Source organism: Brachyistius frenatus, unplaced genomic scaffold, assembly GCF_029030835.1.
Source record: "Brachyistius frenatus isolate BFR_SWC_R1_liver_20210118 unplaced genomic scaffold, ASM2903083v1 Contig_282, whole genome shotgun sequence".
Taxonomy (NCBI): domain Eukaryota; kingdom Metazoa; phylum Chordata; class Actinopteri; family Embiotocidae; genus Brachyistius; species Brachyistius frenatus.
In genome coordinates, this window is record NW_027210881.1 from 310,988 (window position 1) to 324,242 (window position 13,255).

Below are 13,255 nucleotides of genomic sequence, written 5' to 3' on the forward strand. Positions count from 1 at the left end.
GGCTGCGGCTCCTGGTTAAACACATGCGGCAGGCTCGTCTCAGTCGCCGGGTCCCATCGAAAGTTTCGGAAACTGTATTTATCTCCCGGCTTCCTTGTTGGCAATTAGAGGAAAGTTGGCGCTGCGCTCGGCGCAGACTGACGCTCCTGTGCAGAGCGCGCGAGATGACAAAGAGAGGAGAAGAAGGAGGTGCTGTTCCTGTAGGTGGGTCCTCTCTGATCCCCGAAACATCACGTGGATACAAACCGATAAATCATCCGGACCGACCTTCAAACCTCTGCAGCGTCCATCGCGGTTCATTCGGAGATAAACACGTTGTCTTCCCATCAAAACAGTGTTTAGAGTCGCGGCTGGAAACCTTAAGACCCAGAACTGTTTGTGAAAGTGAGACAATTAAAAATAAATCAAATAAAACAGGAGATGAAAAACATCAGACTGAGAGTCGCCAGGCAGAACTTGTTCTGTTTGATGACATGTTTCTGCAATTCCTCCTCATCCGGAGCCAAATGAGCCCTTTAGGAAATAACCAGGATTTGTGCACACAAAAAAAGTTCCCCTAAACTGACAGCTGCACCATTTGTGCAGCAGACTGTACATGCAGCTGTATGTGCTCAGCGTGGAGCAGCTGGAGGAGGTGACGACCAGTCCGCCTTCACTTTGGACAGAGAGGAGAACATTACTAACAGAAACTGCCGTCCATTTGAAAGTCAGTTTTTATGTTTTGGGATTCATTTTGAAGTTATTTGTCTTATCCTTCTGCAATTGTTGTTGAATAGATACGACTGAATTCAGTCTAAAAATCTGTTGTCATAAAACACAGCAACTAAAACTTTGATCCTGAACAGTTTGGAGGTCAAACCCAAGTCATAAAGATGCCTCCATCTTTTCCTTCTGCCAAACACGAGCCGGTGAAAAGCCCCGCGTGGTCATCTTCTCTTCATGTGACTGTAAACAGTTTGTGACTGAGATGATTTCACTGCAGAGTAAATATCAGGTGCTGAAGGCCGTGGAGACTAAACGACATACCTTTCCACTAAATAAAAGACCTCGAGAGGAGCTGCAGGTGTTCTGCCTTCTCGTGGAGACCTCCGTGAGAACATCTCCGACCTGAGATAGGAGGTGTTTTCATCAACGCACCCTGGGAACGTCCAGATAAGAAACAGTTTGTGTGTTTGCTGTTTCTGAAATGTGTGTCGTCTTCCCCTGACCGAGAGGGTTTTCTGTGTGGTTCTGTCTCTACATATGAAGTGAGTGATGGCGACCTGTCACCTTGGAAACCCTCAGCCCCCCCCCCCCCCCCACACGACCATCTGAAAGGAAAGGCAGGTATGGCTGATAGATGTGAACAGTGTGTTCTAACAACTGTAAAAAAGAAGCAATGCCAGTTTCTGGAGGACTCTGGAGGCTGCTTGTAAAACTCATTTTGTTGGTGGGTGTCGCCACCTGCTGGCTGGACTGAGTCACTGCAGCCAGTCGACGCCTCTGAATCATTTTCTCTTGCAGCAGGTTTCAGACATTTAGAGCTCATCGTGTGTGATCAGGAGCTTTGAACTCCCCTTTCCCTCCTAAAACTAGAAGCTGATCTAAAGTCTTCTGAATTGTCAGAAAACCCTGAATTAGAAAAGTTTAGTAAATAAATAAAAAATATCCTCTTTCTCCCCTCTCATCCTCCAGCCGGGACCCCGAGTCCTTCCCTCATGGGCCTCCTCGTGCCCATGAGGGAAAAGAAGACTTTATCTGCCGCCTGCTTTGATGTTTGTACCCTGAGAAAAGGTGGGGAGGAGGGGGGAGGAAGGGGGAGGACAGCCCCGCCTCCAGAGCGCTTCCAGATGTCACACATCCTCTTTTACTGAGAACAAGGGAGGAACAGATAGGAGAAATTAGATAACTGGTCCAGTGGAAATGTTTTTCCATCTGGAGTTTGTGGTTCAATTGCAGATGGTCACTTTTTGAGGTTTAACTTTTCAAACGTTTTTTGTACTTAAATTGCACGAGCTGTTACAAGGCTGCTGAGGTGTGTGTGTGTTTTCTATAAAGGCAGTTCATTAACAAGCTTCACACGGTTTTAATTTGGGGGTTTTATTAGCCGATAAACACACAGACGTGATATATTTACTCTGCCACTGAGGCTGTGTGTGTGTGTTTAAATATTTAACGAGGTAACATGAGCACACTGTTGTTCAGGCTTCGATAATAAGATCAAATTACTTTTCCTTAAGATTTAAATGTACTCTTCTGTTAATCTCTCTTTATTTTATTTTTTTCTGTTATTACCACCTCTCCTTCTCTACATCCCTCTCCCTCTTTTATCCTCTTGAGTTTCTTGTTTTTATTCAATATTATTGAGCTTAATTATGTTTTGAATCTGATGAGTGACTGCAAATATCAATTGTGGTCCAACAGTACCCTCTGCAGGCCAGTGGTGGCATTGCAGCCCACACAGTTCATTTTGTGTTAGTTTTCGTTGCTGTTAGGGTTCAAAAGATAAACAATTTAAGTAATTACATTTTTCAAAAATATTTCTTAGAGTTTCTTGTTTCATATATATTTGATTTGGTAACATTGGAGTTAGGGAGTATGTTCAGGTCAGCCTCCCCCAGGTTGTTTTATATTACATTACAATATTCTTAGTGATACACTGAGCAGCATTTTACTGCTAGTTGCAGCTGAATAGTTCTATTCATTAGATGGTAAATATTTATCAACATGATTATTAAATGATAAAGTAATCATGATAATAGAGAAGCGAACTGTGATTTATGATTATATATGTAGTATATCACTGTCGGTGCATCTTCAGTGGTGAGATTAATGCTCTCTATTGTGATATGATGTGTCTTTTTTATTGATTCATATCCTCACAGGAAGTCCTCCATTCAGCTCAGGCTCTCATATTCGTGCAATATCTTTTTAAATGGAATTACTGAAGTGTTTTCATATGTTTTGACTGTGATGAAAGGAAGTTTCCCCTTTAATTGAGACACTGGAGACGTTTAGGCGGAGTCGCTCTGCTGCCTCACTATATGCCCGAATTTATGACTGAATACTCCCGGATATGAACAAAGTAAAAGCATAAAATAGCATAACAAACAACAGCATAACAATTATAGGGACACTTGAGAGGAGTTTGACACTCAATTTATTTGCATACACACGAAAAACAAATAAACAAAACACATGATCAGTTATGATTTCCTTTATCGAGCATCTGATTCATTGTTTGCTGCGTAGAAGCTCTAAAAGTGATGAAACGGCTCTCAATATAATTTCTCAGTTAAAAAAATGGTCATTTCTGTTTGACCTAAACTCCCTAGATATTCTGTTTATTACAATAAACGATCAAATCCGAGAATCTTCACCTTAGAAAACATGTAACCAGCTAAATTTTTGCATTTTGTCTTTCTGAAAGTATTTGATCAAACAATTTATCATCAAAATTGGTCAAAAGTGATCTTCTCTTGCTTTTTCTTTTTTTTACTTAAAATTGAGACTTGTTTTAAAACAGTAAATTGATGATATGATTTAAGAAGATAAGTTAATATATCGCTTTAGGGGGAAATCTGGCTTCAATTAGAAACTATTTCTATACAATATTGAGGTTTTAATTTGAAAGTTTAGACCGGAAGTTGTAACAGACGTCATGGCGGACTTGACGGTTGACGTCTCTGCGAGGACAGGTGGGACCTCCGGTTTGACGAGCTGCTGTTGTTCTCAATACAAAGAAAACCGAGCCGGGGAGGAAAAACCCACTTTAAATTCACACTAAAATACAGCTATGAACTCGTCACGGGAAATTTAAACCAAACCCACGAAAGAAAAGCAGGAATGAAGTCGGGTTTTGTGTGAAAAATGTCCGACCGAGGAGAGAATAATTCAACAAACTGCGCAGTCATCGTTTAGTGGGAGCGGTGACCTGAGCAGGTGAGGACATTCATTTCGTCCACCTTTCAATTCCGCATTTTTTATTGACGTCGAGGCCTTTAAAAAAAAAAAACACGTTTAAAGAGTTTAATTGCGGCTGGAGACGGAAAAACGGAAGAAGTGACATCACACACTTTCTGCCCGTGAAACCGGATTTTAAATGAGCGACGACGTTTTGGTTCATTTTGTTAAATTCCCCCCAAAAAAATGTATTTTACGACCAAAATAAACGGAGTCCAAGACTTCAACACATGACCATCACTGATAGACGGACGGGGTCCAAGTTGGGGTTCGAGGACCTCCGCCGGCCCGGGGAGGAGAACATCTGTCACAATATTTATTGATTATTATCGTTCAATTGTTAATCAGACCAGGTTTCCATGACAAAGTATTGTATTTAAACTTGTTAATTCTGGACTTTATCAACAAGAAGGCACCAGATAATATTTTAAAAACCAGTTTTAGGTTTGTGAAACATCAACTTAATGTTATTGAATTGTGTTTTGTTTATTTGTGTGTAATCTAAAATAATTTAATCTGGTTAATATTCCTTCATCATCCCTAAGTGAATGATTGTGTGCAGTTTAAAGCTCCCCAGGTGTTCCTCCAGAGACAGATGTATTTAAACTCTCATCGGCGGTTTGATTTGTGCCCGACTGAGAAGTATTGATGTTGGAAAGTCTCCTGAGTGATGAAACCTTTTGCAGTCAGAGAAAGAAACACCTCGCGGATTACGTTAAAGCGGTTTGTGTTTTCATTGTTTCCTCTGAAGGTTTGCTGCTTTTACCAGGAGACAGATAATCCACAAAAATATCTTCACGTCTTTCAGGGTTTTTTTGGGTTTTTTTTACTTGTTAAATTTGTGGTTTAGTTTATTTGAGGATATTTCAGACTCTTACATTAACTGTGTATTTTGACAGGAAACCAAACATGGTGTTGGATGACCGAGCAGACTGTTACGGGATAAATTCAGCATCGTTTGGTTATCGAACGCCCCTCGTGCCTCACCCTCGTATCCTTATCTTCCAGATATGGCAGCTGACGACAAGGTTGCCATCCTGACAGACGATGAGGAGGAGCAGAAGAGGAAGTACGTGCCGGCCGAGCCGTTCGACACGCTGTCGATGGCGCAGCAGGCGGGCGTCTCTGCGCCGCCGGTTCCCGCCTCGGACGACGCTTCGCCTGAGCGGCCGCCGACCTCGCGGCCCGACTCCATCGACTGCTGCGAGAGGCTGTGCCTCCGCATCAACAGCCAACTCCTCATCTCCAAAGTCTTCTACTTCTTCTTCTACGCCGCCTACGGCTCGCTGCACCCTCTGCTGGCCCTGTACTACAAGCAGCTCGGCATGTCGGCCAGCCGCAGCGGGCTGCTGGTCGGCATCCGCTACTTCATTGAGTTCTGCAGCGCCCCCTTCTGGGGCGTAGTGGCCGACCGCTTCAAGAAAGGGAAGGTCCTCCTGCTGTTTTCTGTTCTGTGCTGGTTGGTGTTTAATTGCGGCATCGGCTTTGTCAAACCAGCTGATATGAAATGTGAAGAAAAGGGTGCTTCTCTCACAACAACGGTGCCGCCCGTGATCACGACTCTTCCTCCTGGTAATGACACATTTTCGGGCAACTTCACGAACCACACCGGAAGTCGCCGGAGCGTCCCGGACCTCCCCGGGCTTCCTGACGTCCCGCACTCCTCCTTCACCGTGCTCCACAGGCGGGAACGAAGCGCAGACGCCAACACAACATCGGTTCCCTTCACGTTAGCCAACACCACCCAGCTCTCGCAAAACACCACCGTACAGACCTCCACCACGAGCACCACCTCTCCTGCTCCAACCCCCCAGAAGGAGTACCAGATCATCTACAACCAGGACCAGGTGGAGAAGATCTTCCTGCTCATCCTGCTCGTCATCATCGTGGGCGAGTTTTTCAGCGCCCCCGCCGTCACCATCGTGGACACCGTCACCCTTCAGTACCTCGGTAAAGCCCGCGACCGCTACGGCCTGCAGAGGATGTGGGGCTCTCTGGGTTGGGGTCTGGCCATGCTGCTGGTGGGCATTTGGATCGACCACACACGCATCCCCGTCCAGAACGACGTCGTCAGCTGCGTCCGGCCCGACTTTCACCTGCACAACTACTCGATCGCCTTCATCGTCTTTGGAGTGCTGATGGGCGTGGCGTTCGTCGTGGCCACTCAGTTTTACTTTGAAAAAGCCTTCGACTACCAGCAGGAGATCCCTGAGGTGGTGGAGGAGCCCGCGGGCCCTCGGACGTTACCCGAGTCCAGCTCTTCAGGCCGGTCGCCCGTGAGCCCCGACGCCGCCCAGGAGTTCCACTACAGCGACCTCCTGAAGCTGCTGTGCAGCGTGCGCTACAGCTCCGTCCTCTTCGTCGCCTGGTTCATGGGCTTCGGCTACGGCTTCGTCTTCACCTTCCTGTACTGGCACCTGGAGGACCTGGAGGGGACGACCACGCTGTTCGGGGTCTGCTCCGTGCTGAGCCACATCTCGGAGCTCGCTGCTTATTTCACCAGCCACAAGTTCATCGAGCTGGTGGGACATGTCAGGTGAGACACTGACAGCAAACACTCAACACGCAGCGCAATGATTTCCAGTTTTATGTCTTCAGCCGTATCTGCATCAAAATATAAGAGAATCACGGGCTCCATATGGGAGATGCTTGTTTTGTTCATTGTTTGTAAATGCGATAGTTAATGAGCAACTATTAAAATCCTTGAAACTTTCGGACAAATTTATTAGAAATCTGTTAAAAAGTTAAGATGTTCCTTTTCTCCTTTCATTATAGACGGGGGAAGAAAACGTTTCCTGTTTTAAGCCATTTAGATCCGAGGAAACACCTCGACTCTCCAATTTAAATCGAGATTTCCTCTTTTCTTGCAGCCTTATCGGAGCCTTAGAGAGTGCAGCCCGACGATAAACTACTTACAGTTTGCATTCATCCCGTCAGGAGATTGTGTCAACAGTGGAGCCAGTTCACTGTGCAGCAGCCTCAGAGACTTGCTGTGTTCGGTGTCAGAGCAGTGACCAGCGAGACAATGGCGTCATTGACGCTCGGGGCATCTGTCGGACTGAATTGGAGGCCGGACCTCGCAGGCAGCGGGGACATTCGAGAGCGAGGTGTTAGATTTCAGGCTGCGGCTCTGAACCTGCGTCCGTCCTGCGTATAAAACACGCGGTGTTGAATCTAAGAGTCAACTGGAGGTGAAGTTAAAGGGAAATGTTTTGTTTTTTTAACAGGATAGCAACAAAATTGCTTCCTAAATACAGCTGCTCTGCTGACTGATATTTATTTGCCTCAAATGAACACATATTTGAAAGCCGGCGTGGCAGCATTTAGAGAGCGTCTCTGGGCATTATTCATATAATCAGGACCGGGAGTAAAGAAAAATGACTGAAATGTAAAACGCCACATACGTCCTGTCCCTCTCCACAGAGTGCTGTACATCGGCCTGGCCTGCAACACGGCTCGTTACCTGTACATCTCCTACCTGCAGAACGCCTGGATCGTCCTGCCCATGGAGGTCCTTCAAGGTAACCACTTCTTTGTCTGTCAGGGAGGTGTGGGACTCTAGGACCCCGGGGACATTACAGGAACTGACAGTGTTTGTCAAACAGGACGCTTATCAGGCGGCCTTTTTCCTCCTGCTGCCCGGTTCACTCACAGCAGCGAAGCAGGATCTGCTGGTTCGTGGGAGGCGGCCAGAGCTGAAGCTCAAACAGGAGGAGGCTGTAAATGAACACCAGGAACTCTGACTTAATAAACATCAGGATGCATGTTAGCCACAAGAGAAAAGAGGGCCGTGTAACATCTTAATTAATCAGCTGAGAAAACATATAACAAAGAAACTCCTCATGAGTGCAGAACTTTCTTCATGATCTCGCGTTTTAAAGTTTCTTCAGTGTCACAGTGAGTTAGTGAAAACTGTCTGAACATCCATGATGCACTGCAAACAGTAGCCAGCATTATACTTCCTGTCTACATTCTCCAAATGAGGCGTTCACTCTGATGACACATCGTTTGCTTGCTTTGCATTCACAGATGAGAAACCTCTGTGTTTTACCGAGGCGGGAAAACTCCAGACAAACAAGGAGAAACTTACTTTGAAAATCACAAAAGAAGAAACAATTTAAATCTATTTAAGTTACTTTCTAAGAGATTATTGGAAGTCTTATCTGGTTTGTATGATGCATAAACTACCTTTGTGTGCGAGTGGAATAAATCCAACCCCCGGATGCTGAAATGATCCGATTCTGAACTTTGAATGTTGTGAATATTTGCAGGAGAATGCGGTCAATCCCACATGATCGATATCATGAACACAGATCTGTGATTTGTCTGGACCTTAAAGTATCTCACCAAAACAGGACGTCACTTGCAGCATTTAAATACACAATAGTGGGACGTAAAATCAAACTGAAGTAGATTGAAATGTGAAACAAACGTGAAATATGAATTTAAAGAAAAGTAGTGTTTGTGTATATGTGGGGTGGTTTGTTTGAGACATCTGCCCTGAGAAAACGCCAACGCCTCGCAGAACAAACACATGGAAACTAGTTCAGAGCTTCAGCTTCACGTTCACTGCCTGATATGAATGTGAAGCTGAGCGAGAAGTCTAAAAGTAAGTGTGGTCGTGTGAAACGTCAGACAGGAAGTTGAGCTGCGGTGAATATGAAAGTGTAAAATATACATCTGTCAGTTTGTTTTCGATTTTGCTTATTGATGTTGGTCACTGCAATAATCTGATCAAATGAAAGATATAAGAATTGAAAAATATTCATGAGAGTTTACAGATGCAGTTCTACTTCCTGTGTGTCCTCCAGGTGTGACCCACGCCTCAGTTTGGGCAGCTTGCATCTCCTTCCTGAGCGCCGCGGTGCCACCGGCTCTGAGGACGTCAGCGCAGGGCATCCTGCAGGGCCTGCACCTCGGGTTGGGCCGCGGCTGCGGGGCCATGGTGGGAGGAGTGTTCGTCAATTATTTCGGTACGACACAACAGAGCAGAAATCTTAATGAAGTGCACTGGCTAATGTCAAAATGCTGTTCGGACGCCCGAAGAAGAAGCCACGACAACTTTTTAAATACTTTACAGGTGCTGCCGCGACATTCAGAGGAATCGGCATGGCCTCCCTCGTCATCCTCCTCATCTTCTCCTTCATCCAGTGTCTGAGTGGAGGGCCTGAAGGGAAAGGTGGGAAAAGTTTTTACTTCCTGCATCCAAACATAAAATTCATTTGGAAAAAAGAAGCACAAGACATGACTCATTTCCTTTTTTGTGTTTGTTTATTTTTAGAATATTCATTGAGCTTAAAATGAGTTCATAACAAAATGTGAATTGCATCCAAAAACATTCAGTTTAATTAACCAGAAATATTATTAAAGATACCATTAGGAAGTTTTAATATAAAACAAAGCCTATTACCAAATAAAATATGAAGCACAAATAATGATGATTAATGTGTTTATTTTTGCATGTCTGTCTGGACGAGTGTTCATTTTGTTTCCTCTTTTATTGCTAACGGCAAGATTAGAAAACAGATTCAGTCACACTGATGTCCCGCTGTGACATGGTAAATGTAAAAACACTCTTTAGAGTCCTCTTTCTAAACCTGAATTCTGTCCTGTGATCTCTCAGAGGACAAAATGCTGGCGGAGAACATCCCCGTCCCCTCCAGCCCGGTTCCCATCGCCACCATCGACCTGGTGCAGAGCCAGAACGGCGTCGGCAGCCCGACTCAGGCTCGCCAGGCCGCCGCTCTGCCCGTCAGGAAGACCAAACACCAGGAGGACCAGGAGGACGTGACCCGGCCGGCCTGGGTGCTCTCCGGCGCCCCGTGGGTCACCATCGCCTTCGCCGTGGTCCAGATCAGAGAGATGATGAGCGTGGCGAAGAGCGGCGGCTCGCCGCCAGAGACTCGACCGCTGCAGGTGAACACGAGCGCAGTTCAACGCGTGTTCAGTATATCGTTCAAAAAACTAGCGGCCAAACATTTGACACACAATAAAAATAAAACAAACATATTCAAATCGAATTAAAAAAACAAAACATAAATAATTAAATCCACACTGGAAGCTTATTAAACAGAGATGCAATAATAGTTCCTGGTGGTCCTTTGTAGATGTTTGACTCAAGGTGGGGATAATAAACAGTAACTGTACACTGAAATACTTCATATTGTTATTGCAAAAAAAGATTATGATTTGTTTAGAGGTCTGTTAATAACAACAAATGATGATAATGAACAATTTTTTACAGATGTGATTGTAGTTAGAAAATAAATAAGGAGCAAGAGATGACCAGAGGTTAACAGGAAGAGTTTGAAGTTGCAGTTCACCCATTTAAACTTGATCTGACTCACTCATAATAACTCAATAAAAACACGTGACACGATGTTTCAGGTTTTAAGCTGATTCATGTTTGCACTCATTGGAAATTCACGCATGCTAATGTCGTCATGTGATAATAGCACGGTGTTTCCATGTGTTGTGTCCCTGCGATGAAAATGTTTCTTCTTCCTGGTTTAACTCTCACTAATCTGTCACTTCCTTCTCTAACTGGCTGCCCACACACACACTGAAGAAAGGTGAGATGCTATGGAGTCCAAAGGTTGATGGAAAACTACCGTGTGTGTTTGTTTGTCATGTGGGTGGTCCAGAGTTTCTTCCTTGTGTATTGATGCATGTAGTGACTCATCCGTGTGTGTGTGTGTGTGTGTGTGTGTGTGTGTGCGTGTGCATGCATGTCTGTGTGTGTGTGTTTCTGAACCTCCCACACCTGACCCCTGATGTCATGTGAAGTGCATGTATGAGTTCCTCCCTGGTGATGTCACCACTTCTGGACCGACTATCACTTTGATTGATTTAGTATTTGGATAGTGTTTGCAGGCTGGCGGCGAGATCGGCTGCTCATTGAGGGATATTTCACTCCGGCAGATGAAGTTACTCAAGTCTGTTTCGCTCCGAAGAATTTGTCTTAATTTGCACTTTTCTCTACTTGTGTTCTTGTGAAACATCACAGCACAAGTTATGGATAGAGAGCGGGAGAGGTAGGTAGGTAGACAAGACAGACAGACAGACAGACAGACATGTTATCATTAACATCATTGTATAGATGTATTTGTCGGCTAGCAGCAGCTCTAGCAGGTTTTTCCAGCTAGCTCTTTGTTGTTAATAATTAGACTTAATTCAATAAAAGACCGCTCTGAATGTTCCTCCATTACGGTCCCTGCTTCTTAACATCTGATGCAACTGCACAACTGTCGGCCGATCAACCACCGCTGTTTGTTCCTCTTGTTGCTAGGTACCTAATGAGCGGGCGTCAGCTGAGTACGAGGCGGTGACGACGTTACACAAAACTCCGGGTGATGACGGCACAGACCAACCCACACAGCTAGACACCACCCACCCAGCACCCACAGACTCCAGCAAAGACCAAACGCACCTCACCTCAGACCGAGGAGGGCCGCAAGAAAACCCAGTCTTCACAACATAAAACACACACTGACTCCATATTTACACACTGAGTGTTTTTTATTTCTGCAAAATGATCTATGTGAAAAAGTAAGTCTCAATTTGAGTGTTAAAATCTGCTGTTTATACACATTATTTATTTAGATTATTGTTTAAATTCGTCTGTATGTTGTCTCAAAATCAGTCAATAATGTCCAAAAAAATATCTTTTGACTCTGGAAACAAGTGTAACTCCACAGAGTTGTTTTTATGGTTTGAACTCAGACAAAACTTATTTTAATGAATGATTTTCGCAGCAGGGAAACTGAATTAAACCGGAGGTGACTTTGGTTGTGTTTGCTCCTCCCAGAAGTGAGCAAATCCAACGCACCTCGGATCTCTGCACTACATTAACTGCCGGTTGAGTGTGAAGGAAATTCCTTCAAATATAAATGTGCCTCTTGATAAGTTATTTAACTTAATTTACCTAAAAGGGAAGAAAAGTGAGGAAATGTGACAGAACGTTGTTTTAACTCAGCAGTTTGATTCCTCGATAACAGACACAGCATTTAAAAGAAGTGATAAACAGCTTTAACAAAAAAAAAAACTAGCACATTGAACTCTGTTTTATTCATGCTTGCATGCAAATTGTCATGTTTTAGACATTTTTCATGCGCTGTAATACAACGGTTCCCAACCTCTGGATTAACATTGAAAATTGCTGTATAGAGCTAAATACTGAGCGTTAACAGATAACCTTTGATGCACAGTAGAAAATGATTTTGTATGGTTTTGTTGTCGGGGGAGTCTGACTGTTGGGAACTGTTGTAATACTTTACAATAACATTATTTTACATATCAGGATAAATTTTGCACGTTTCCGGTGCAGTTACAAACAATTGCACCATTAAAAAGACTCGTCACTTCTTTTAAAGAAGAGTCTGATTTTTGAAAACTCACTGCTGACTGAACAAGTTTGTATGAGAGCACTCTGAAGGAGCTGTGATGAAGAAGTGCCTCTTAATTATCAGTATGTTGTAACTTCCTATGATGGGATGTCAAGCAAGGACCCCTTTATTGTAATACACTTAGTCGTCTTTCAGCGCAGCCTGATTCCAATATTTTTATACCGAAACTGCCAACAGCTGACGCACACGCTGCTTCCTGTCTTTGATTTTAATGCCAAACAATTCCCAGTATTGACTGTTTTGGAGTCGTCCACGTAGGAAAGCCTTAAGGAAGAAATTCTGTTTACTGTAATGGGGCACGGGTGGTTAAAGGATGTCCCGAAAAAAGATGGAGATGTCAGTTTTTCGCTCTGCTTTCTGTCTCTGATGGACCCTGAAGTCCAGTATCAGCCTTTTAATACAGTTCTGATGCAATTTAATGTCTACCGTTTCCTTTATTGCAATATTTATCTGTAATAGATTTGGGTTTTTTTTCAGGTCGTCTTTAATTCTTCAAAACGAAATTGAATACATCTTCAATTTTGAATTTAAAAAGTTAGATGATAATAGTTGACAAAACCTCAAGATCCACTCCAGCTGTTCTGGCGCTTCCAATCACACGTGATCTTCCCCAGCCAGTTAGGCTGTTTGCAAGTTCTGTAATAAAATGGAGCTGGGCATCTGGATTTCCCGAGGAAGCTCATGTGATGAGATTGAGAGCGCCAGTAGTTTTCTAGTTTTATATTGTTACATATTCAAATAACAAAGAGCAGCAAAAACGTATGTAGTTTAACAGCATTCAGAAATGCTATTAATCCATCAGTAATGTTAATTAAACTGTTGAGTAGCAATACCATTGTGTAGAAATGATCTTTTAATTTCGTACATTCAAGATTTTACTGAAGTAAATGCATCAAAATATACTCAAA

General features: G+C 43.8%; 1 protein-coding gene across 1 annotated transcript; it reads left to right on the forward strand.

Annotated features, from left to right (window-relative positions):
* The first annotated feature begins 3,661 nt into the window (after positions 1 to 3,661).
* Positions 3,662 to 12,766, forward strand: LOC138634895 (major facilitator superfamily domain-containing protein 6-A-like). Its single transcript, XM_069722098.1, has 7 exons — positions 3,662 to 3,921; positions 4,951 to 6,478; positions 7,366 to 7,463; positions 8,754 to 8,915; positions 9,023 to 9,121; positions 9,566 to 9,858; positions 11,231 to 12,766. The coding sequence occupies exons 2-7, from the start codon at positions 4,953 to 4,955 to the stop codon at positions 11,420 to 11,422; spliced, it is 2,370 nt and encodes a 789-aa protein (XP_069578199.1). The 5' UTR covers positions 3,662 to 3,921; positions 4,951 to 4,952; the 3' UTR covers positions 11,423 to 12,766.
* Positions 12,767 to 13,255: the final 489 nt, after the last annotated feature.